Source organism: Equus przewalskii, chromosome 25 (assembly GCF_037783145.1).
Source record: "Equus przewalskii isolate Varuska chromosome 25, EquPr2, whole genome shotgun sequence".
NCBI lineage: Eukaryota > Metazoa > Chordata > Mammalia > Perissodactyla > Equidae > Equus > Equus przewalskii.
This window is the reverse complement of record NC_091855.1, coordinates 37,360,617-37,385,331: the sequence shown is the minus strand read 5'-3', so window position 1 is coordinate 37,385,331 and position 24,715 is coordinate 37,360,617. Positions and strand designations below refer to the sequence as shown.

The 24,715-nt window shown below is 53.1% G+C and overlaps 1 protein-coding gene and 1 long non-coding RNA gene across 14 annotated transcripts in view; one reads left to right on the top strand and one right to left on the bottom strand.

Moving 5' to 3' along the window:
- Positions 1–2,292: 2,292 nt before the first annotated feature.
- LOC139079418 (uncharacterized) lies at positions 2,293–9,370 on the bottom strand. 2 transcript variants are annotated; one of them, XR_011533055.1, is made up of 3 exons: positions 9,221–9,370; positions 3,854–3,993; positions 2,293–3,177 (listed from the first exon to the last, which is right to left on the bottom strand). It is a non-coding gene; the product is annotated as an uncharacterized lncRNA (long non-coding RNA). The 2 variants fall into 2 exon arrangements; XR_011533053.1 differs by lacking the exon at positions 9,221–9,370 and adding an exon at positions 5,478–6,173.
- Positions 9,371–10,464: 1,094 nt separating this feature from the next.
- The window catches only part of CLMN (calmin), a 114,651-nt gene continuing 100,400 nt past the window's right edge, over positions 10,465–24,715 (top strand). For 6 of the 12 annotated variants that reach the window (XR_011533045.1, XR_011533044.1, XR_011533049.1 and 3 more), the window contains exon 1: positions 10,466–10,687. Coding sequence is in view for 6 of the 12 variants with exons in the window: in XM_070594287.1 (XP_070450388.1) it covers positions 10,606–10,687 (82 nt within the window). In the remaining 6 variants the exon portion in view is untranslated. Of the gene's footprint in view, positions 10,688–12,975; positions 14,104–24,715 lie in introns of those variants that run through there. The other 6 variants (XR_011533046.1, XR_011533047.1, XM_070594286.1 and 3 more) reach the window with 2 other exon arrangements.

Sequence of the window (24,715 nt, the reverse complement as noted above, 5' to 3'; positions counted from 1 at the left end):
GCAGGAACCCGAGTGAAGGCAGGACCCTGTGGAGAGGCAGGACCTGCGGTTTCCAGGCATCTCGGAGCCTCATTCAGCTGTGACACCTGCCCAGTTGGAGGTGTGAGGCCATTGAGTGCACGGGGTTCTTGAACTTGGTTCATGCAGAGAGGAAGGACATGGGCGCTCTCAGTCACCAGCCACATTTCTTGCACACGGCTCATTTCACCAATGAGAGAGTATTTGCAACATCTCCTATGCTAATTAGCCAAGCCCTCTGGTGTCCATTTAGCAAACCCTATTTGAGGCTCACTGTTCTGTGGACCACAATTCCTGATTATGTTTCTTCAAACAGCTGCCCTGAGGGTGTAGGTTAAAGGAAACCAGGCCCCACTCATCCAGCCATTTACACTGAGTGCAGTTCTAAAGAGGTGTAGATGTGTAACAAAGGCTTCTTATGGGATCTATCCCCTGCCTTGTGGGCCTGCTCCCTCTGCAGCTCCCTCCCTCCTGGGCCTCAGGAAGGGGCCCTCCCAACAATTAGTCTCATTCCCCTGGGCTGCTCACAAGCCCCAGCTGCAAGCTGGGTGTGAGGTGGGAAGGAGGGGGCTGGGGAGGCACTGAAGAAGGGCAGAGCCTGACAGAGAGGCCACTGGCCTCAGTCGGTAGTCCCTGCTACCCTAATTTGCTGTGTGACCTTGGAAGTCCCTCCCCATCTTGAGAATCAGGCTCATGGCTCCCAAGAGGGCAAATGGCTAGTGCCCCATCCCCCCAAAGCTCCAAGGCCTCTTTCAGCTCCCCCCGCCCCCAAAGAGCCCACTGCCACCAAGACAGACAGGAGGGAGCCTCTTCCTTCAGGGGCGAGTGGTCCCACTGCGGGCATCGCAGTGTGGAGACTCCTGAGCCAGACTGAGCCATCCTGAGTCCCATCACCACCTCTTCTCTGCAGGTGACCACAGACACGGGGCTTCCCTGAGCCCCATATTCTCAGCCATTTAACGGAACTATCGACACACCCGTCCTCGACTTCTCGTGGGGCTGGTGGGACGTTCAACTGAGGTTGTGAGGGGACACGTGTTTGTGACAACATGGGCAGTGAATCCCAGGGACCACTTGAGCCACGGAGCTACTCAGGAGCAAGGGATGGCGGTGAAGGTTGTTTGGGGTGGGGAGAGGGAGCCTTGAGCTGCCCATTGAAGAAACCAAGGGCTGAACAGGCAGAAGAAAGAAGGTGGGAGGGCAGCTGGGTGGGAGGAACAGGGTGAGCCCAGATGCAGAGGCTAAAATGAGAAGAGTGAGCTTGATGGATGTGTGGGGCACCCAGCCTCCTGGAGATGGTCCAGTGGGTCCTCTGCCAAAGAAATCCCTCCGTTTTTCCAGGGCTTCTTCTCTCCCTCCTTTCTTCCCTTCCTTCTCCCTCCTTCCCTCCCTCTCTTCTTTTTTTCTTTCTCTTCTTTCTACATCCTTCTCCAAATATTACTACCCATTATTCTCCGGTCACTGTGCTGGGCACAATGAACACACACCAGCTCCTGCCCGTACATAGTTACAAGGATGTGGGAGAGAGAGATAACAAACAACTCACTCTACAAACAGTCCGTTGCAGTGGGGTGGCCGCCAGGAGGGCAAGTCCATGCGGCGGAGAGAGCGTCTATCAGGGAAGCCGATCTCTGTGTGGATGGGGTGGGGCAGGGCAGGAGTGGCAGATGGTTGGGAAGACACGGCCATAATAATGCCTCCCATCCAGAGGGGGAGTTCATTTCACCACCTCTCAAATCTGAGCTTGGCCGTGCCACTGGCTTTGGCCAAGGGACATTAGCAAATGTGACACAAGCAGAGGCTTAAGAAGAGCTTGTGCATTGAGACTTGCCCTCCTTTGTGGCCTCTTGGGATCCTGAGACCACGATGTGACAAGCCCTCTGGAGAGGCCACACGGAGGAGGACTGAGGTGCCCCCACCAGCAGTGTGCCAACAGCCACACACGTGAGGCCATCCGAGAACATCCAGCCCAGCCAAGGTGCCAGCTGACAGCACATACATCCACGAGCCAGGGGAGACCTGGGCAAGACCCACCCAGACTGGCAAATGTAGCGTCATGAGCTGATCAGTGATTGTTGCCGTAAGTCACCACATTTTGTTACACAGCCAAGACTGACTGATACAACAGGGAAAGGGTTCCCTAATGAAGGAAGGCCTGAGCTGGGTCTGAACAACCCGTAGGAATTCACGAGGGAAAGACTAAGAGAGGGTGGAGAATTCCGGACGGAGCAAAGGGTGTGTGCAAAAGCCATGTGGCAGGACGCAGAGCAGCTCTTTTATTTTCTAATACTTTATTGAACAGACACCAAGAAAAATGTACAAATTGGTGAACTATCAGAGAGTGAATACACACTGTGTAACCAGACCCACATAAGAAACAAAACATGACCGGCACCCCAGGGGACCCCCTGCGCCCCTCCCATCCACCACCTGCCTCCCAGGCTGACCACCATCCTGACTTCTGCCTCCCTAGACAGAAGTGTTTTTGAACTTCTTAGCTTTGAATATCATAGATTGCTTCTGAACTTTGTGCCTCAGAACCCCATAGTATGCACTCTTCTGTATCTGGCTTCTTTGCTCCACACTATGGTTTTAAGACTCATCCATGTTGTTCTTTCATTCTTGTTGACAAATTCCACTATTTATCCATTCTCCTCCTCATGGACATTTGGGTTGTTTTGGCTATTAAGAATAACACTGCCGGGGCCGGCTGCAGTGGTTAACTTCATATGCACCACTTCAGTGGCCCGGGGTTCAGGGGTTCAGATCCCGGGCCTGGACCTGCACACTGCTCACCAAGCCATGCTGTGGAGTGTCTCACATACAAAATAGAGGAAGATGGGCACAGATGTTAGGTCAGGGCCAATCTTCCTCACCAAAGAAAATAATAACACTGCTATGAGTACTCTTGAACCCATCTTCTGAGGGATATATGTGTACATTTCTGTTTAGTATAGACTAGCGATGGAGTTGCTGGGTCATGGGGTTTGCATATAAAACAACTCCTTTGAGGAACAGAAGGGAACAGGTGTGCATCAGCGGAGGGGTGAAACCGCCTGTAGAGCACCGGAGACGTGGAAAGGAGGCTGGTTTTCATGCGAAGTGGCACGGGAGGCCAGGGAGTAGCACGCTCCGATGACATTTCGATCCCTCTGGGGGCTGTGTGGGGAACAGGTTGGGGTATGAGGCTGGAGACTGTCAGGGGACCAAGGAAACGGGCAGTTGGGTGTGGAGGGAGTCTAAGGGAGAGAGAGTGGTGGCCTGGACCAGGATGCCAGTGGTGATGGAGACGAGGGCATGGCGTTCTGGTCATCTAGTGCTGCGGAACACCGCTTAGTGGCTTAAAACATCCATGCCTTTCCTCCCACGATTATGGGGTTAACTGGGCTCCGCCGGGAGGTTCTCACTTGGGGTCTGTCTTGCACTTATAGTCAGACGGCAACTGGGGCTGGAGCCATCAAGAGCTCAAGCGGGCTGCAGCTGAGCTCTCGTCTAAGACAGCTTTTTCTCTCTGGTGCCTGGTGCCTGGGCTGGCGCGGCCTGAGCACTGCGGACTGGGGAGGCCTCTTTCTCTCTCTCTCTCCTCCCCCATGTGACGAGCTTAGCTTCCTCACAGCATGGCAGCTTCAGAGGAAACGGCAGCTGGCTCCCCCAGGAACAAGGTTTCGCAGAGGCCAGGACAGAAGCTGCAAGGCCTCTCATGACCCAGCCTCAGACATCCCAGGACATCGCTTCTACCATATTCTTTTGGTCAAGCAAGTCATTAAGTCCAGCCTGGGTTTCAGGGAAGGGAAATTAGACTCTGCCTCTTCCCGGAGGAGCGGGACGCACGTACCGTGAGGGAAGAGTCGATGGGCAGGGTTGATGGCGGCCATCGTGGCCACTAGCTCCCAAGGATGGATTTGGAGGTCAGAGAAAAGAGACAGGACTGGTTGCTGGCTTGGAGAAAGGCTTTTGCCCTTTCTCCTTCGGAATCTGCATGTTAAAATAAAATAACAAATTTTTAAAAATCCGTTCAAACAGCACAAAACATACATGCTTTTCCAGCAGCGGCCACACTGAGGGTTCTTCACAAAGATATGTGCAGCCATTTGAGGTGCCCAGGGGTCAGCAGTGGAAATGCCTCCCAGCATTTCACACAAACAGAAGACACCCCCCTGCAGAGGGCAATGGAGAGAGTTTTTTCATTCCTGACCTACTCGGGAAAACTCGCCCCGATGGTCTTATTTACGCAAGGCCAGCAATTGGCTGAACTTATTTCCCACTGCATCTCCAAAATGAACTGTTCCACTTAGTATCCTGGGCCAGTTCCAAAGGTCAAAGGCTGCTGACATGGAGCAGAAAGATCAGACCTGGTTTCTGCACAATATCTGGGCTGGAGTCCCTTGTCTGCTAACCTACGACCTCTGTGACCTTGGGGACATTACTGAACTCCTTTGTGTCCTTAGGTTCCTCATCAATAAAATCACGATGATAATAGTACCTCCTTCAAAGGGTTGTTGAGAGGATTAAATAAGGTAATGCATGGCACTCGACACAACCCTCAGCAAATAGTGAGTTCTCGGCCAATGTCAGCTGCACAGCAGACAAGTGACGCACGATACATTTGTTGAAATTGACGTGCCTGCGCGGGCACTGTCAGCTCGAGGGGCTGGCCCTGGGATCTTATTTGCACTAAGCTTTGGCTTTTAAACCACCCTGATCTGATGGGGTTATCATCAACAAACTTTGCTTTTGATTCCAAAATGTCAAAAAAGTATATATTTCTGCAGTGTTGTCGCAGACACCTCATCTAGGGTGTTTTCTCTCCGTCCACAGCATCCTGTCTCTGCTTGCATTTCACGTTGCCATCATCTCGCACTTTGTGGGGGGAAAAAGTCTTTATTATTTGCTTTACTGGAAAATGTACACTCCTTAAATAGTGTTATAATGCCTGCAAAAAAAATAAAAAAAATAATAGAGCTGTCCCCAGGGAAGCAGCCTTTGACTATTCAAACCTGGAAGAAATGAAGGATTTTATTTGTGGAAATTGGGACATCCGGTGTTGTCTACTTAGGAAAGCAGGTTTTTTTTTTTTAACCGCCCATCAACACCTCCACACACCAAAAAAATTACTAAAATCTCAGAGAATACATTAATATTTTACATCACAATCTCCCAAGTTCAGGGACCAGTTTCCTTCCAAGTGTGGTTCATTTTACGCCATAGAAGTGACCCGAATCTTATGGAAGCATCTCTTCTCTATATGCACATCTTTGACCTCACAGCAATCCTGCCAGATAGGGACTCTGTGCCCCATTTTACAGATGAAAGCACAAAGGCCCAGAGAGGTTAAGAACTTGTCTGAGATCCACAGGCGTAAACTCTACCGTCTGCCCACTATCCACTATACCACACGTCCTCCATCCTTTTGCTTGAACCTGGATTTCTGTTTCTCAGCATCTCTCTCTGCCACCCACCTTTGCATCGTGTCCTGCAGTATTCCTGGAGGCAGGGAGCAATCAGTGGGGAGAATTTAGCAGGAAAAAAGCAGACAGGCAGATATCTGACATTCCTAAGGCACAGAAGAGACCTCAACCCTCCCGAGGAGCCTGAGGCTCAAAGAGTTTTGAGAGTTGCTGCTTGGTGAAGTTTGAATACAATGTGCTTATTCATGCACGCAACTAACCTAGTTACAGAATGCCTCCTATGTGTCCAGCATGGAGTCAGGCCCTGGCGATACAAAGATGAATTAGGCAGCAGCCTGCTTACCAGGCCTTCTTGGGGAGTTTGCAGTAAAGTGGGAGTAACGGACATGTACAAGTCCTGGAAGCAGAGTATACGGACAGGTGCTGCAAAATTCCTGAGCCACGAGCTAGGTGCTGTCAATTCCACTGCCTGAATGGCTGGAGAATCTGTCTCCACAGCCACTGCTCTGGTGTAGGCCACCACTGTCACGCACCTGTGTCACCGAGACCAGCAGGGTCTCCGGAGCTCCCGCCTACACCTCTGACCCCTTCTCCACACCACAGCTAAAGGGACAATCTGGCCCGATTTAGTCCTGCAAAGGCTCTTCTGTGTCCTGACGACAGAGTCCATATTCCTGAACTGACCCCCTCCTTCAAAGGCAGATTCTGGGTCTTGTCTCTCGTTAGGTCCTAGTGCAGGGCGGGGCCACGGGTAGACATTCAACCCACGTTTGTTAAATGAATAGATGAGGCCAGGGGTCTTTACCCTACAGTGCAGTCTTGTGACATCATAATGCAGACCCCCGCCCAGGAGATGTTCTTACTTTATTTGAAGGATAATCCTTGGTTAATCTAGCTAGGACCTACTATAACCTCTTAACTGGACTGAATTGGAAATTCCTAACAGTTTTTGTATGCTGATGAATGCTACGATTTTAAGAGAGCTGAGACTTTATAAAAATGGTATAGAAACACGACAGCACATAGGTACATAAGACTGGTACCCAATTGCTAAGTATTAGTCTGGCCCATGGCATAAGTCCAGGTATATTGGGATGGATGTGGGTGGGCAGTCAGGGCTACGGGACAAAGTCTGGTTTGCCTTATTCTGTGACCTTGGGAAGGTCACTAAGCAGCTTTAAGCCCCATCTGAAAATGATCCCTGCCTCGTTGGCCTAACGAGGTCACCATGAAGACCAGATGAGCACTGGCTGGGGGAGGGGTTATTTAACCCCCTTTAGAGCTGTGACACATAAGAGGTGACGGTGGGGAGCAGAGAAAGCAGCTGCCTGTTGTAGGAAGCCCCCACCACACTCCTCTCCTGGAAGTGGCTGGGAGGGTACTCTGGGGTCATGTTTGCTGTTCCTATTCTTTCTCGAAGGGGGTCTGGGATGCGGAGATGCAAACCTTCTGTCCAGATTCTCTGCCTGAAGTCATCGGTCCCCATGAGCGGAGGCAGGAAGATCACTGGGCCAGATGTGTTAGAAGTCCTTACAGGGGAGGAATGTTAGAGTCCACGATCTCTGAGGTTCAGACCAGGGATTCTCTGAGATTCTCTTCCTTTCCCTTGGCAGAAGTCAGTTTTAAACAATGACAAGGATTCTAGCAGAATTGGGCAACTTCTAGAAAATCAGTTTCTGGAAACTCCCGGGAAGCCAAGCCTTCAGGCAAAGTACTTTTCCTTCCCAAAAATAAAAGTGTGAAAGAAAACTAGTATTGTGAATTCATGCAAGAGGGCAATAACCCAATTCCCCTTGGAAGTCGCACGCCCCCTCTCCCAGCCGGAACTCCAGACCCGGGGGGCTGCACACGCCCCAGAGAGGGACATCTCACAGCGTGGCCCTTGCCTAGCACCTAGCGTGTACCCGGCAGCACGTCCTTGCCCACTGCCAACACGCGAACACTTTTTGATCACCTCCCCAGAAGTTTACTCGGGCCCAGGACACGGGGGTCAACTGTCATTTAGTCCCTGTTTTCTGAGTTCAGACCTATAATGAGTCATTCATTCATCCATTCACTCAACATTGGGAGATTTCCCCGAGCCAGGCTCTGTGCTAAGTGCTCAGAGAGAGAAATTAACGAGACACAGCCCTCATTCTCAAGTAGTTCACAGTTTATGGGGGGAAATCATCAAGTAAACATAATGATAATGCAACGTGGAAACAAGATACCGGGTTCATGGGACATTATGAGATTGTACTGAATATCATGGGAATTGTATGAGACAGGCTCTCAGCTGGGCCTACAGCTCTCAGAGAAGGTTCTCTTATGATGGACATGATTGGGCAGGTGTAAGCTGGGTTAAGGTGAAGGGCAGGGAGCAGGGGAGGGAAGGGCATTTCAAAGGGAACAGAATGAGCAGAGGCCTGGAGGTGACGGGGTGAAGCCAGGACCTGTAGCAGTACAGCATCACTGGATCAAAAAGTGTAAAACCAGGATTGATGGGCAAGGAGGTGGCACAGGGACCAGTCAGGGAGGGCCAGAGCCAAGAGAAGCGAAGGGAAGAGGCATGATGTTGACACATTAATTTAATGAATGTTCAAGTACCTTTTGGAGGCCAGCCTCATGCTCACAGCTGACTCAGGCTCCTATTCCATTTGAAAAACCACCTAAAATTATCTTTCTGCTTTGATGCAAAGAAAAAAAGTTCTTTAGGCTGGGGATCCAACATCTGGTATACAGTTGGTGCTCAATCAATGGTGATCATGGTCTCTCCCTGCCAGGGAGTTGTTACTTCCTGTGCAATGTTCCCCAAAGATGCAACATTCCACCCACAGGACCAATCATTGTGTATGACTGTTGTCATACGAACAGCTGTTTCACAAACAGTTGTATTGTGAGAAATGGCCCATCCCTGCAGCTACTCTCACATGGCATTGCTTAGAGCCCTCTGTCCTCTGAGGCCCCCCTCCTGAGGAAGAGGAAGTCTGATTCTCTTGGCTCTTTGTTTTGGAAAGAAAATGATTTTCAGCCCAACGTCGCCCCACAGCAATTACGGAAAATAAATTGAAGTGTGAAAACAGGAGATGGCTAGCAGATGGGGCAAAATTAGGTGACGCTTGGCTCCTAAGCACCGTGCCCTGCAGGAGACAGAAGCAGACCCTGCTCCCTGGGGTGTGAAATGACCACCTGCCTTCAGATCGAATCAGGCAGAAGGCAGCTCCCGCCTCAAGCACCAGGGCATGTGCCCAGGCACCCACGAGCCCCATCGGTACCCTGGGGCCTCCATCGGGCTTCCAGCCTGGCAGATGAGGAGAGCTGGGGCAGGCTGGGGACTCCAGGAAAGGATCTCAAGAGGTTAAGAAAGAACTTATTGGCTTTCTGCCTGACTGGAAAACTGTGCTTATGGCGGGAAACTTGGCAAATGGAGAACAAGGAGGAAGAAAAAGCAATTTAGAGCTGCCCACCTTGACATTCTAGTCCTGTTCATCCTTGGGATAAACTTCCCCACTGGAGTGTCAGCTCCCTTGGGCTGTGATGTCCTGTCCCTGGCTGTGCCCCTGGTACCTAGAAGAGGGCAGCTCACAGGAAGCCACCCAGCTCCTGTCTCCACTGACCCCCTACCCAGGCTGCCGTCCCAGCTCTGGCTTCCTTCATCCTTCAGGCTCAGCGCCATGGTCCATCTTCAGAGACCTCCCCAGTTACTTACCTAGAGTTGATTTTCTCCTTTCTGGAACTCACTTCCATGTATAATTATCTTGTTTCCTTGTTTGTTGCCCCCCCCCCCCAATCTACCTGAAGGTAGACTCACTCACCTCAGGGCCCTGCCTCAAGGGCACAGGTCTGCTCAGGGCTCATAGCTACCTGTCAATTAGGGAGGAGCCCATCCAGCTTGTAGTATTTCAGTAGTTGAACATGGCAGTGATGAACACAGCCCACGTTTCAGTGCTCAGCAAGCCCTGCCCATTTTCTTCTCCTGGAATATCCCATTTATGTGTGTGTGTGTGTGTGTGTGCGCGCGCGCGTGTGCGCACGAGCTATGGAAAAGGATAGAGTACCGAGCTGGGGGCTGGGACCTCTAGTCCCTAACTGATTCCTCAGGTACGGGCAAATTCCAGGACTCCAGAGCCTCTCTTTTTCCGTGTTTGTAAAACCAATAAAGTCTCTGCCTGAGGTACAAATTGTGAGCCACAAACAAGATAAGATCCTGGAACTCCCAAGAGTTTAAACAAACAGTGAAGAAACACACACGGACACACAGTCCCGGAAAGGCCTACACTCATTTTCTGTAAAGCCCCAGAGAGGTACACTTGGAGATTCAGCGGCCCGGGACCCGAGGGGGTACCCCAGCTCTCGGGGAGTCGGCTGGTTCTCCCTCCTCCCCAGAACCTGAGGTCATCTCATCTCTGGACTTCATCTTCGAGGAGAAGGTTCCCAATATTCAAACCCAGGAAAGAGGTCCTTCTCACCACGGCCCCCCAATTTGGAGACGCACGAGCGGGTAGCTCCCCCTAACTCTATCTCCATACTCATTGGCCCCATTCCCAGGCCCTTGGAGCTCCCCGAGGCGCCCTCAGGGGCGGATGGCATGATTTGGGGCCCTCCTCTCCGCGGGGGGCTGCCTCTCCGAATTGCGAATTGCGCGGGGGCAGGGGACCCGCAGTAGAAGGGTGTGTGTGGGGGAGTTCATACCCGGGACAGGGGGTGGGGGGAGGACGCTGGGCGTAGGGGTGGGAGGGGGCGGGCCCTGCTGGCCCAGGTACTGGGACCCGCGGGCTCACCCCTCGCTTGCGTCACCTGGCCCACCGCCCCCGGAGACATCACAATCTGGGGGCCGGGACCCCGCGCCGCATCACCGCGCGTTTGCAACCAAACAATCCAACCAACAACACCCTGGTAAAAAAAAAGCAAGCGGCCTGAGCCCAGCCTCCCGTCCCCGCCCCGCCCCGCCCCTCGCCCCCGGGGCCCCCGCCCCCGGATGGGGGAGTGAGCTCGAGCCGGGCGCCCCGCACCCCCCGCCCCGCGCCCGCCCGCTGCCCGCCCGCGGCGGGGGCGGCCCTCCCGCGCGCCCGCCCCGCCCGCGCCCCGCCCGCCGCCGCTCCTCCGGCTCCGCGGCGCCCTCGCCGGGTGCGTGCCGCTCGCCCGCCCGCCCGCCGCTCTCCGCGCCCGGCCCCGGCGCCCCGGGCCTCCCGCCCGCTTCATGGCTGCGCACGAATGGGACTGGTTCCAACGCGAGGAGCTCATCGGACAGATCAGCGACATCCGAGTCCAGAACCTGCAAGGTAACGTGCCTCAGCCTCCCCGGGAGGCGCGCCGGCTCGATCGGGGTCGCCCCGGGAGCCCCGGAGCCGCTCCCACGCCGGGCGACTCCGACTCGCACCGCCCTGCCCCGTCCTGCCCCCGCTCTTGTCACTTATGCTGGGGGGAGAGGGGGAGACACCCGCCCCCAAACCCCAGCATTGCCGCCCGGGCCAGATTGCCCAGGGGGTGGGGCGGCACACATGTGTGTGTGTGTTTGGGGCGGGGGGGGGGGTCCTATGTTCCTTGTGGGGACGTCACGACTCCCCCTCCAGCCACAGCTGCGAGTTTGGAGAAGTTTGTACGTGGGCTCTTGGGGGCGGTGGCCCAGGTCGGGGAGGGGAGGAGAAAGTGCGACTCTGTGTGTGTGTGTGAGTTCGCACACTTCCTAAGTACCTCTGAGGGTAGGGGAATTGAATGGGGGGGGCACTGCCTCAGAGGCTGGGCTGGGGAGAAGGGGGCTGGGGGCGCAGATCTGTGGGGTGAGGCGGGCACCCAGCCCAGGCGACCCCTTTCCTCGGGGGGCTGCCCTCCCCTGGCCGGAGGCTCGACTGGGGAGTGGGCGAGAGGCCCGCCCGCTGGGGCGCAGGACCCGGCGGGAGACGAGGTGAGAGAAACGGGTGGGCGGTGCGTCTGACAAGGGCTGGGGTGACTCCCGCCACAGATGAAGCGTATTCGTCTTTCCAAAGAGTTTCTTCATCGTGGAAACTTAGAAAGCGCAAAAATATTGAGAGAGAAAAAGTCACGCACAGTCGCCCCCAACGCTCCCACCCACCCAAAGCTGGTGTTCCTGGAGGTGTGTTTCCAGCCTCTCTGTTTGCATTCGTGGGCTTTGCAGGTCTGGACGGAGTTCCACTTCCGGCCCCCCTGCTGCAGGGACCCTGGCAGGGCAAGTTTCTTGAGTAGCTTCCCCTGCAGCCTGGTGTTTCTGGAGATTCCAAGGTTGGGGGTGGCCCCGAGAGAGCTGGGACGCCTGGACGGAGGGTGGCGGGGCTGTGGGTGTCCCCTCAGCAGGAGTGGTGCCTTTACTGCTGGAGAGCAGGGAGCCCCAGCCAGCAGGGGGCAGTCTTGGGGGGTGGGGTGGCCGAGGAATCAAGTTTAAACATTACACCAGATAGAATGTTTCCTGGGAGCCCACGTGGGTCTGCTCCACCCCCAGGCTGGGCAGGGACAGCTAGGTGGAGGTGACCTGAAATGGGGGGAGGGGTAGCTGAGTGCAGTGGACACTGGAAACTGAGTTTGCTCGGGCCTCCCTCATCTCTTCTGGCTGTAATTTGTGTAAAAAAGAAGAGGATTGAGCTGGATATGTTGAAAATGATCCCTTTTGTTAATAAGCCTCGCGCCTGGATCCTGTTGCTGGAGAACTGACATCCTATTTGGGAGTGGGGGTCTCTTTTGCTGAGATGGCGTCTGGTTTGGGCTGTCACAGTGTGTGTGTGTGCATGTCTTAGACAACCAGTGGGTGTTTAATAAACACATGGTAACCGATGCTTGGTGCACCAATTTTCTACATTCCTCTAGGATGAGCTCCCAAGGGGGACTGACTTTGGTGAAGGAGGGCTCAGCAATGTGGGCAGTTAGTTACACCCAGAACTGTGAGAGAAGGCCTCACCAAATGGGGACAATTTGAGATGGGGTTCTGAAGGTTGGGTAGGAATTCATTGAGTGGATTCCTCTCTCTCAGCTCCCAGTGAACTGTCCTTACTTTTAGGCAATGCCAGTTACAATTTGACCATCAGTGGGCTTTGCTGTTTAAAAAAATAAACTTTTAAATTTGTGTATGACTTTATATTTATATATATAAATTTATAAGTTTATAAATATTAAAAAGTTTATGTATTTATAAACATTTATATATATGATTGTATATATGTGTATAAAATGTGCGTAATTTTAAGTGCAAGCCTAACAAGTTTTTACGTGTGGATACCCCCATAGAACCCCACCGAGATCAAGGTGAGAAGGTTTCTAGTACCCTGGATGGGTGCCTTGTCTCCGTTCCCAGTCAGTCACAGCCCCCTGAGATAACTACTATTCTGATCCTTATTACTATAGTTTTGCCTCTAAAATTTCATATAACATTGAATTGTACGGTATGTATTCTTTCTAACTGGCGTTTTTTCCTCTGTATTATGTTGGGGCGATTCATCCATGTTCTTACCTGTATCAGTAGTTCCTGTTTTTTTAGTCTTCATTAAAACGACTTTATTGAGGTATAATTTACATATCATAAAATCCACCTGTTATAAGTTTACAATTCAATAATTTTTAGTAAATCTACAGAGCTGTGCCCACATCGCGACAATCCAGTTTGGGGAACATCGTCATTGCCTGGAAGAGATCCCTAGGGCCCAGCGTGTGCATCCGTGTCAGCTCTCAGCCCTGGACCCAGGCACTGCATCATTCCTTGTGATGGCTGAGGACTGTTCCATCGTGTGGATGTATCGCAGTTTGTTGGTCTGACCATCGGTGAGGGACATTTGGGTTGTTTGCAGTTTGGGGCTATTGTGAACAAATGGAGCTCTTAGTCCGGGGGGACACCAGCCCTGTGGGGTTGCTGCTCTGCCCCGCGTCGCTGAGAAGAGGCTGCGGAAATCTGTCTTGTTTCTTCATTTTTCTCGGGCATCCCTGTGTCTTGACTGGATGCTTAACAGACGTTTTCTCCTCTTGTCTCTGTGGTACTCAGGAAGTCCCAACCAAGGGGCCAAGTCCAGAGGGCACCCCTTGCTGTGCTTAGAGCATCTGCCCAAACCAGCTGGTGGGTGTCCAGCCCTGGACGTGTCTGGATGACCAGATAGTGGGCTGCCGGCGGGGCCCACGTTCTTCTGAACACGGTGTGGGTGACACTCAGGGGGCAGAAGGAGTCCAGGCAGAAGGGCTGTGTTTTAGGCCGTGTGTTTCTGTAGAGCACAGGCAGTCACACTTGTCGTGGTGATAGGTGCAGTGGGATTTCAGGAATCTGTAATCATCGTAGGGACTGAGGAGGGTTCCCGGCTTCCAGCTGTGGGCGGCAGCTGCGTCTTGGTCAGCCGTCCTGGTTCTTTTCAGAAAGCTTTGACTCTCGTGGTCCTGGGACCGGGGGCTTCCAGGGTCGGTCCCGAGGACGCTGCATGTCAGGGAAGGATGGTCCAGTAATACATTTCTATCTTTACTTCTTTCTGTATATCTCTCTGTTTAAATTAACTTGGAGAAATGTTGGCCTCCGCTCACTTGCTCATCTGAAGCCTTTGTCTACGGCCCCGACTGTGGAATTCTGGAATCCTTGCAGCTATGACTGTGGTGTCACCAGGCCATCCCCCACGGAACGTTGGAATGAAGACTTCCTGGCCTGTCTGGGCAGAAAGCGTGACCCCTCCCAGGAGGCCTGTCACACACCTTGCTGTACCTGACCTGTGGGCAGGTGAGGTCCTCGTTGATATGTGCGCTTCGATGGCTCAAGATGTTTGTAAATGCAGGACTCTCCGGCAGAGCGTGGATGTCCCTCTGGTCAGAGACTGACTGTGCCCCTTCACAGTGTCCCTTGCGCGGAAACGGGGGTGGCCCAAGCTGTTGACCTTTTCAGAGAGGAGAAACGGAATTGCAGGATGTTGGCAGCCTTTGCCTGGTGGCCCCCACTTCCTCGGAGACGCGTTGGGTAGAAGTGAGGTTAGAGGCAGTTGGGTAACAGGTCTGTACCTTCGTTCTCTGCCAGGCTGTGGGCAGCAACGCTCTGGCTCCTGTCCGATGACAAGGCCACTTTGGCTGCCGCCTCTTTCTCCTTGACTTGGCCTCGGGGTCCAGCTGAGTGCCCTGTGTTCTGGGGCCAGTTGACTATGGGTCAAAGGGGACTGTTGGGCCAGGATTTTGAAGACAGTCCCATTCTTGTAGGAAGCCTCCATCAACCCCAAAATTCACAGCCCCTCTCTGTCAGTTGTAGCAAACGTGTGCCAGGCCCATAGCATCGTGCAGACACCAGGGACTGCAAAGCTGGTTCTCGTCCCTGCCTCTAAGGAGTGTGAAGCCATCGTGGGCACCCAGCCAGACTGGGCTCGAATTTTCTGCTTCTAGCAGCGCAGACCTCAGTTCGGTTCGGGGCTGTCTCCTATTGCTCTGGTGCCCGGCGGGTCTGGTGCTGGGATCCCTGACCTCATTGTTCTGGAGCGGCTTGGCTAGGGCGCAGCACTCAGAGTTGGAGGTGGACGGCGTCGGGGGGGCTGGGCAGACGTAAGACTTCCCACTGCTGCTCTGGGGGAGCCGGGCGGGGTGTCCACCGCTGCCAGCTGGGCTCTGCTCCCTGAGCCGCATCCCCAGCCCCTCTTCAGTGCCTCCCTCGGTGCGAATTTGTTGGGAAGAGTACCGCCCAGGCCTAGCAACAGGAGCTGCGATCTGGGGCAATTGGATTGAATGCCAAACAGAGGTGGTGACAGTTAACCTGACTGAGAGTAGCCTGCATGCGAGGCATGGCACCAACTGCTTCCGTTAGTGTTTTCACAAGCCTTTGAGGTAGGGCTCCTTTCAGAAGTGACAGTGAAATGACTCCTCAAGGTCGCTCAAGGACTTGATACTTGCAGGTGGAGCTGAGATTTGAACCCAGGTCAGACTAAGCCCACGCATCCTCTTGCACTCGCTCTATGAGTCAGGTGTGATGGTCACACATCAAGGAGCTGGTGGCTTCATGGCTGGGAGCTGGGAAGGCCTGTCAGGGGAGGCGCTGGTGGATTAGGACCTTGCGTGCTGAGCAGATGCTTGACCGTGCACTCTACATTGCACAGCATACAGTTTGGGGTAACCTGAAGGCAAGCTCAGGGGCAGGTCAGTGCCTGTGAGGTTAGGAAGATCGGCCCTTGTCGTGTTGTCCGTGTCCTCCTTTCATTCCACTGGCTCAGGCCCAGGCCAGGCTCTCCTCATGCTTGCCCGAAGTGACCTCTTTATGGCTCTGGGCCTTGTGTCACCTCCTCCCATCTACCCGCCACCCAGCCACCCAAAGCACATCCCTGCTAATCCCTTCATTGCATCTCTGTGGCCAGCCTGTGGGCTTAGGGCAGCTCCTTGGTCCACCCCAGGGTGAACAGCATCGTTGTCCAGGGATGCTGTGATGTGAACAAGGTGGGGCTGCACCGCTTAGAAGATCAAGTCCAAGCCCCTTAGCCTGGCGTGCGAGGCCCCCTGTGCTCTGGTTTGGGATGCCACACCCGCCTCTTCTGCAGCAACTCCCCACCTTCCCTGCCCCTGGTTCTCATCCCCATCGCGCTGGACCCCCTGTGGGTACAGCAGTGGGACCAGGGACATTGCTGTGGTCAAAGTTAATCACCGCCCAGAGAAGAGAAGGAGCCGAGGAGGAATCTTTCCTGCTTCCGCCTCCCCCGGCTCTTGGAGGGCATGGCAACTGCACAGGAGGTTTCTCTATAAAAAACAAAAAAGCCGAATGCAGAGGTTTCACGTCCTCCAGAAACTTTCTGCTTGTTAGTGCCCTGGCCTGGGGCTGTGTGCTTGGTTCTAAAGCGTGAATCAGCATGGAGAACATTCCCACAGGCCCCCAGCTGGAGTCAAGCCACAGGCTGTGAGTTAATTCTAGATTTTGCCCTCAAAAGGCTGTGTTCCAGCCCGAGCTGCGTTCCTAACTCGGGGTGTGGGTTCTTCTTGAGGGGCCCCTCCAGGTGGAGCATACTGTGCAGCTGGGGAAGCCACAGCCAGGACTGGGCAGCTGAAGGCCTGCATCTGGGTCCTGGCTTTGTTGCTGACTCGCTGTGGCATGCTGGGAAATCTCTTCCCCTGGCTGTGCCTCAGTTTCCTCATCTGCAAAACGAGAGGGTTGGACTGTCAGGGGCTCAAATGGAGCAGCGCTGGCTGCCTTCCTGGATCCTTTTCACTGTCGGGGGCTGGAGGCTCACTCCCGCTAAAGGTCCCTCTAGAAAAGGTTTTAGCTCCTCAGCTTTGTTATAGACGTGCGTGTCGGCAAATGGTGTGCAGTTGTGGTTTGTTCTTGGCTGATCGGTTGTCGTTTCTATGAAAAGCCCAGTGAAGGTCTGGAACACCTGCTCTGAACGAGCTGGGCAGAGCTGGAGGTGCCCAGGGAGGTGCCACGGTCACGGCAAACTAGGGCCTCCTGCCTTCAACCATGCACATTTGTACCAAGGAACAAGAGTGTTCCGGGCCAGGCACCGTCGCCTAAACGGTTTGTCAGAAGCGGGAGGGAGGCCCTCGGTCCAGTTGGCAGCAGACCCAGAAGAGGTTTCGCCACAGAATCCTTTGTGAGCGGCCGTGGCTGGCGGTTGGCCTTGCCTCCATCGGAGCAGCCCGCCACCATGCAGTCAGGCGGGCAGGCGAAACTTCTGACCAGGTCCAGGGCTCTTGGGAGGCAGCCCTTTGCCGAAGAGGCCCAGATTACATTAACTGCCCCCCTGACCCGTGGAACACTCTGGCATTGAATTTCGGACTGGAACAGCTGAGGCCCTGGGCAGAGTCCTCCTGCCCGACCAGCTGTGGGTCACGCCTGCCCTGCTTCAGAGGGGCAGAGAGAAAAATAAAGTAATTGTCTCTCTGGTGGTTGAACCATTAAAAGTGAACTCCCTGTTCCCATAGAAACCTTTCCTTATTCCCGGCCCCCTTCCCCGCACCTCTTTTTTTTTTTTTTTTAACAGCGGTAGATTGTGTCAGTCTCAGACGGAATTAGAGGCAGCTTCAGAAATCGTAAGTGTGGCTTTAAAGACTCTTTGGGGGCTTATTTTCCTCACTGGTCTGTCTCCTTTTCTCTTGTTAATTTTTTTTTTTTTTATCAGAGTAGGGATGGCAGACTACAGGCCACATCCGGCCCCCTGCCTGTTCTTGTGAATAAAGTTTTATTGGAACGCAGCCGTGGCCATTTTTTTGCACATGCCCATGGCTGCTTTTGCAATTTAATGGTAATTGAGTTGTAGTGACAGAGGAGTACCCACAGAACCAAAAATAGTTACTGCCTGGCCCGTTCGGAATGTGGGAATCCAGGGAGCCTCCTGTAAGGGTGGCAGGGACCTCATTTTCTAAACCCAGACTCAGGGCACATGACAAGTAGGAGATGCTTATGGTGACAACAGCAGGGAAAGCTTGTTGTATGGACGTATCACGGCCCAGCCTTGTTTTCAGAGGGCTGACGCATGCCTGGGTGGGCTCTGGCCCTGCTTTAGAAAGGGATGTACCCACTTGAAGCCTGGTTGGTGCAGTCAAGGAGCTGTTACTGTGTCCTCCCGAAAGGCTGGGAGCTGGGATAGAGGGATGAATGGGTCACTCCAGGAGACCGCAGCACACAGAGGTCACCGGCATTGTGAGGCTGAGAGAAGCGTGTTAGGACTGAGGGTGCTCAAGGTGGGTGCTGCAGGAGCATGGGGGCAGGGGAGGCCCAGTCCAGCCTCAAGGGTGGGAGGATGGCAGGGGGAGTGGGGAAAAATCTGTGATGTGATCGCAGAGGCAGGCGGTGTGCAACCAGGGAGTAGGGGAGTGTGCCGTGGTGGGTGAGGTGTGGGCCCCTCGGTAGGAGTAGGGGGCAGTGCAGGGGGGTGGGCCAGAGGGCCCGTGCCATTGACATTCACCTTTTATTCTTGCCCTTCTTGAGCCCTGTGATCCACTGCTTCTTGGAGATTTTAGACCAAAGCCCCTGAGGATGACGAAAAGTCAGGGCCATTTGGGGAATTTGCAGAAGCCCCAGGGTCATTTTGGTGTCAACCAGCAGGACCTTCAGGTCCGGCAGACCTGGGGGTCTGATTGGAGGGACCTATAGGACTCTGGTGACATCACACCCCACTCCTGCCTCCCTCTCCTGGGGGGCTCTCCATGCAGCCAGGAGCCTTTGCGATATTTATATTCCTCTCCTCTTTCAAACTATTTTTAATCCTCTATGGTATGACATACTTAAAAAGTAGCGTTCTGAGGCCTTCTCATCGGGAACTGGGGCGGGGGGTGGTGAGGGCACGAGATGACCTGCCAATTTGGTGGTGCACTTACTTAACCCTCTCGAGGGATCCTCCACCCACCCCTCCCTCACCTCCCGCCTCCCGAGTCCTTGCCTGCTTTTGGGAACATCCTGCTCTCAGTTGCCAGGACCACTGTTTTTGTGCCTCTCAGCGCCTCCAATCCTGCTTCAGCCCTGCAACCCCAAGATCTTTCTCTTGCCACGTCCACCATCTACCAAGACACCTCTTTGCCCTCAGGAAGAAGCCCCACTGTGTGCTCTGGCCCCCTCACTCCTCCTGTCCTTCCTGGAATGGACCAGACCCAGCTGCACCCAGATGCCTTCCTATTTCCCCAGAGGCCACGCCCTTTCTTGTCCCTGCACCTGTCTGCACGGCACCTCCTGCAGAGAGTGACCGTGACTGCGCCTACAGCAGCCTCCCTGAACCTCGCCCACCTGGGTGGAATTCACAGCCACCGCCTCGTGACTCCCTGCGGCCCCCCCTGAATAGGTCCACGAGAGGAGAGTGTTCCTCTTTGGCCCACCAACCTCTAACACGGAGTAGGTCTTCAGAACGGCCCCCCAAAGATGCCCACATCCTACCCCCAGAACCTGGGAATATGTTACCTTACTTGGTAAAAAGGCCTTTGCAGATGCAGTTAAGAGAAGGATCTTGAGATGGGGAGAGGATCCTGGATTATCCAGGTGGGTCCCGTTCATTACAAGCATCCTGTAAGAACGAGGCAGGAAGGCCCAAGAGAGAGGAGAGATGTGATGATGGAAGCAGAGGTCGCTGATGCTGTTGCGGGAAGGGGCTGTGAGCTGAGGACTGCAGGCAGCCATTAAAACCTGGGAAAGAGAAGGAAATGGATGTTCCCTTGGAATCTCCAGAAGGAGCACAGTTCTGCTGACTTTGATTTTTAACCTGTCAGACTCCTTTTGGACTTCTGACCTCCAGAAATGTGAGATAAATTTGTGTCGTTTTAAACCACTAAGAACGTGGTGATTTGTCACAGCGGCAACAAGAAACTGATAGAGGAATGGAGAAGTGGCTTTCGAGCCTGCTCCTCTTCCCTGGGAGAGACGCAGCGGGGAGACAGTTGCATGCTGGGAGTACCCTTTACGTTTCCATGGTAGTTTGATGGACAGCTAGGATGGTGGCATTGAGGCTGAGGTGGGAGTGCAGAGACCTGGGCTCTGGTCACAGGGCTGCCATCACTAGGCTATGGAACCCGAGGGAGCTGCCTGACAAAGGACAGGAGAGCATGATCTGAGGGCACTGGGATACTACCCAGGAATCCAGATGCAGTGATGGGTGATCTGAGATACGTGCAGGGCTGTGAATAACCAGGGAACGATGTCGCGGGGCCCATTCTGTGCTCCGTGGCTCTGCACAAGGAGGGTGATGTCATAGTGGCCTCTAGGTGCATACCCTGTTGTGTGGATCCAGAGATTCAGTGGGCTCTGGCAGCAGTAACATCTCCGTTCTCATCCTTGTGTTGTTTGAGAGTTGAGATACATGAACTCTGGAAATGTTTTCACCCGGAGCAGTCAAATCCTGGGTGTTTTGGATAAACAGTCTTCTACTTGATGCGAAATGTCAAAGTCTGTTTAGAAAACAAGAGAACATCATTAGGGTACTGACTTATAGGCAGTTCCCGACTTTTGTTTACGTTACCTCAAAAGTTAAAAGTCCGAGGCTAGACCTTTAAGTTGTGAGGAATCTAAATTCCCAGAGAATGAAAGCAAAGTCCTAATCATGCCTCACTGTTTAAGCATGGTTGGATAACACCGTTCTGTACTTCTGTCATTTCATCCATTGTTATAAACTTCCCCTCTCTTCCTAGTTGAAGGTCAACCTGTAACCTTCATTGCTCTGGTTCCAGCATCTCCATGGTATTCAGTTTATGAGACCAATAGTGATCACTGATAATGATACTTTCACTTTTTTTCTGTTTTAACTTATTTTTATAAAGCAAGGATGAAATGCAATCAAGTGTTCTAGTAATTTCCCGAACATGCGGTCAGTGAAGATGGCAGTGTGGCTGAAAAGGCTCCCTCTGCTGCAGCTCGTCGTCTTCATTGTCAGGCTGACTTAGCAGGGACCTGACTTGAGTGACAGAAGATCACTTGGGGTATTGTTGTTGTTAAATGTATAATACAGAGTACAGATTGTGTAAAAATCTTCTTAATTGTTTATAGGGCATTGATATCATGAATATGAGGAGGGTGGGGGGTGGGGAGATGACCACCATGCTGGGCACTGTGACACGTCTTCCAGATAACCCCTGTGATGGGCGTTATTATCTATCCCCCCAAAACCAAGGCTCGGCACAGGTGTTATCAGTGCCAAGCTACTGAGCTGATAAGTGGTAGAATCAGGAATCAGAACTAAGTCTGAGGGGCTGGCCTGGTGGCGCATTGGTTAAGTTTGCATGTTCTATTTCTCTGCGGCCCGGGGTTTGCTGGTTTGGATCCTGGGTGCGGACATGGCACAGCTTGGCAAAAGCCATGCTGTGGTAGGCATCCCACATATAAAGTAGAGGAAGATGGGCACGGATGTTAGCTCAGGGCCAATCTTCCTCAGCAAAAAGAGGAGGATTGGCAGTAGTTAGCTCAGGGCTAATCTTCCTCAAAAAAAAAAGAACTAAGTCTGAGAAGGTGGAGTAAGTTGCGGGAGGAGGTGGTAGGCGGGGGGGTCCGAGGTGACTTGGACTTGGGGGAGGGCGAGAGAGCACTAGATGGAGGCCCAGCTGCTGTGGAGAGGGCAGCTGCCTTGGAACCCAGCAGGAAAGCTGAAGCAGGCCAAGGGGTGTGGGCCAGAAGTCAGCCAGCTGTGGGTACTGAGCCTTATCAGCGTGAAGTCAGTGACTCGGCTGATTCTGTTTGTAGTCATGTCCACACCGGGTTCCTCACACCGTGACTAAATAAAGGCTAAATTCCTAACCGATGATTCCTGACCCGTCATTCCCAGGGGTAGATCTGGGAAGAGTCGGGATAAGGGTCCCATTCTAAGAGGCTGACGAGATGAAAGCCCTGTACCTTGGAATTATGGCAGAAGTGACTGCAGGCAGCCATGGGAAACCGTCCTGTCCTCTTCATCCCTGGTTCTGTCTTAGTGATGGCAGGTTACGAAACACAGTCATCCCCATGAGGTCATTTAATTCTCCTGTAGCCCTCTGAGGCTGACGTTTTATCCCCACTCTACAGATGCAGGCACTGAGGCCGGGGGGAGTTCAGCCACTTCCCCCGTCCCCCAGCCAGTGGGCAGCACAGCTGAGGTTGCATTCTGCACCCTGGTATCCGAGACTTGCCCTGGCCCCCCGGACCCACCAGCACTTACTGGAGGCCATTCTGTGCAAGGTGCTCACTGTCCCTTCATGCACACAGGGGATTGTGTGCCGCTCTCCCCCACAGAGCCGGTCTGGCCTTTGAGCTTGACTGATGGAAAACAAAACAAAATGTGATACCTTCCAAATCAAAGCCTCGGAGGCGGGGTGTCGACAGGCCCGGGTGATGGCATGTTGAGTTCCCAGAAGTGCTGTGGGCAAGTGCTGAGCAGTGATCTGATGGCTTACCTGTGGGGGATGAGCGGGACGGGGTGCCCTGATGCCATGGGACCTGTGATGGACTAGCAGGGCAGGAGGCCAGGAGTCAGACCGGTGTTACCCTTGATAGATTGCCCCTGCCTGGGGTGGGCCCTGCTGCGCTTGGATTTGTTATTAGGGATGGTTTGTTTCCTGTCGGTAGACCACAGGCCGCATTGGGTGGGGCACTCCGGCTGTCCCATCCACCACTGTGTCCCCCCAGCGCCTAGCCTCCTGTCGCAGGCTCCGTGTGTGCCCAGTTCACGTTTGCTGAACATTTGAATGTGGACTCAAAGGGAAAGCATAGGTGCTGGGATCTGGCAGAAGTGAGCTTTTAGTTTTAGCATCTCTTTAGGGTTAACTGATGTCTCTGAGCCTGACAGTGTCTTTTTGGTAAAAGGAGGGACAGTCCCGCCTTCTCTCGGTTGTTAGAACCTTCGGTGAGGTCACCTGTCTCATCAACGTCTGACTCCCCTTCCCTTGCCTTTTCTAAGTCACACATAGTTACAGTTCCCCAAGGTTTATATGCAAAACAGTGCTTCTCCCCTATTGTCCCTTTTCCCAGAGGCAGTTGCTTGCAGACTTTCTTAGCTGATGATTTTGGTATTTTCCAAAATAACGTATGCATTGCTTCATCTTGATTTTTTGGTCCTAGGCTCCGATTTCTTACTGTGGAAGGTAAGGATGTGGGTCTCCTCTTCCTTTAACCTCAGATCTTTCTTGTCCCCTCAGCTTCCTGATATGTTTTCATCATCATTTTGGTAAGACCAGTAATTGGGGTTTACGCTATTACTATCGGTCAGTGCTGTTCAACTTCGTCATGTCGGAAATTGTGATCACTTTTCCTTTCCTGCTCTGCTTTCTGTTTTCCTTGGAAATAGAAATTGTCTGTTGTTGGCGGGTGTGCTTATTAATTCCTCCCTAACCTCTCTGTAGTGGTCTATGAGCCCCTGAAGTTGTGTGGATGCAGCAGGTATGTTCTCTCGGTTTCCTCCTCTGGAGCACGGTGAGGTCCTCTGACCTGTCCAGTCTGGACTCGTTGCCCTCCGCACTTGAGGCCTGGCTGTCACCTGGGCCCTCTGTCACCATCACCTGTGGTCCTCCTTGCCTCTCTCCTGGGCCAGATTTCCCATTTCCTGTCTTCCTCCTTATGGCTGAATCCTTTGAATTTAGGAGCACACCCTTCTTGAGAAAGTGCCTGGGTGGTGAATTTTCTGAGAACTTTCATGGGAAAATGAACTTCTTCTCCTCTAGTGCTTGATCGCTAGACGAGCTAGGGCTCAAAGTCAAGGTTGGAGATCCGTGAGAGTCTTGAAGGCCTTGCTCCATTGTCTTCCAGCTTCCAGGGTTGCGGTTGAGAAGTGGGAGGCCATTCCCGATCCTCTGCGTGGCCTGGTTTGTTGTGTCTGGAAGCTCACAGGATCCTCTCTCTGTCCCCAGTGCCCTGAGACTTCAGGATGACCCGTGTTGGTGGTGGTCTCTTTCATCCGTTGTACTGAGCACTGAATGAGACCTTTCCATCTGGAGCTGTGTCCTTTGGTTCTGAGCAGTTTTCTTGGATTATTCCATCATGACTTCTGCTCCTTGGTTTTCTCTGATCTTCTAGAACTCCCTTTGTTTGGATATTGGGCCTCCTGGACTAATCCTCTAATTTCCTTATCTTTCTTCCTTCTATTTTCCATCCCTTTTGCTTTTTGCTCAACTTCCTGGAAGATTTCATCAGTTTTATATTCCATATTTTAATCTGCCACATTTTTAATTTGCAAGAGCGCTCTCTCGTCCTTTAGAAAAGTCCGGTCTGGTGTCAGGGCTGCAGCATCTTCTGCACACTGAGGAGATTCCTGACAGACAGGGCCGGCCGGGCCGTGCTTTGAAAGCAGTGATGCAGAGCATGGAGCCGGGTGCCTGGTTTAAATCTCAGCTCTGACATTTACTTGCTCTGTGACTTTGGGCAAGTTACTTAACCGCACTGTTCCCCAAACACCTTGTCTTTAAAATAAAAATGTTACTAATTGAGATCTGCGTTAAGAGTTGTGATGATTACATGAGATACTAGAGGGCAAGGTCTTAGAGCCATGCTGGCGCACGTTGGATGCGCTGTGTGTCTTCCTTCTGCCCCTCTCTCTTTGTTTATGGATGCTTGTTTGGTCTGAATTTTCATGTTAGAGGCTTCTTTCTTTGGCTAGCTCATAGTCCTTGTTGTCTTCTCATATTTAAGAGGTGGAGGCTGAAAACTGTCCTGCAAGCTCTGTGCACAGGGGGCGGGACTTCTTGACCGGCAGCTTCTCTGATGGGGCCCTGCTGGCTTGTGTCCTGGAGAACTCCTGTGTCAGTGTCTTTAGCTCTTCCCTCCTGGGCTGGTCCGACTCCCTGGGTAAGAGTCTTCCAGTCTCCATTCTGGGTGGTCGAGGCCAGGCTGCTGGGGGTGGGGGTGGGTCTGGGAGGGAAGGGAGAGGGCTTGGAGCAGGAGCATCCTCTGCATCCAGTATGTGTAAATTCGCGGAATCTGCCCGTTTTCAGCA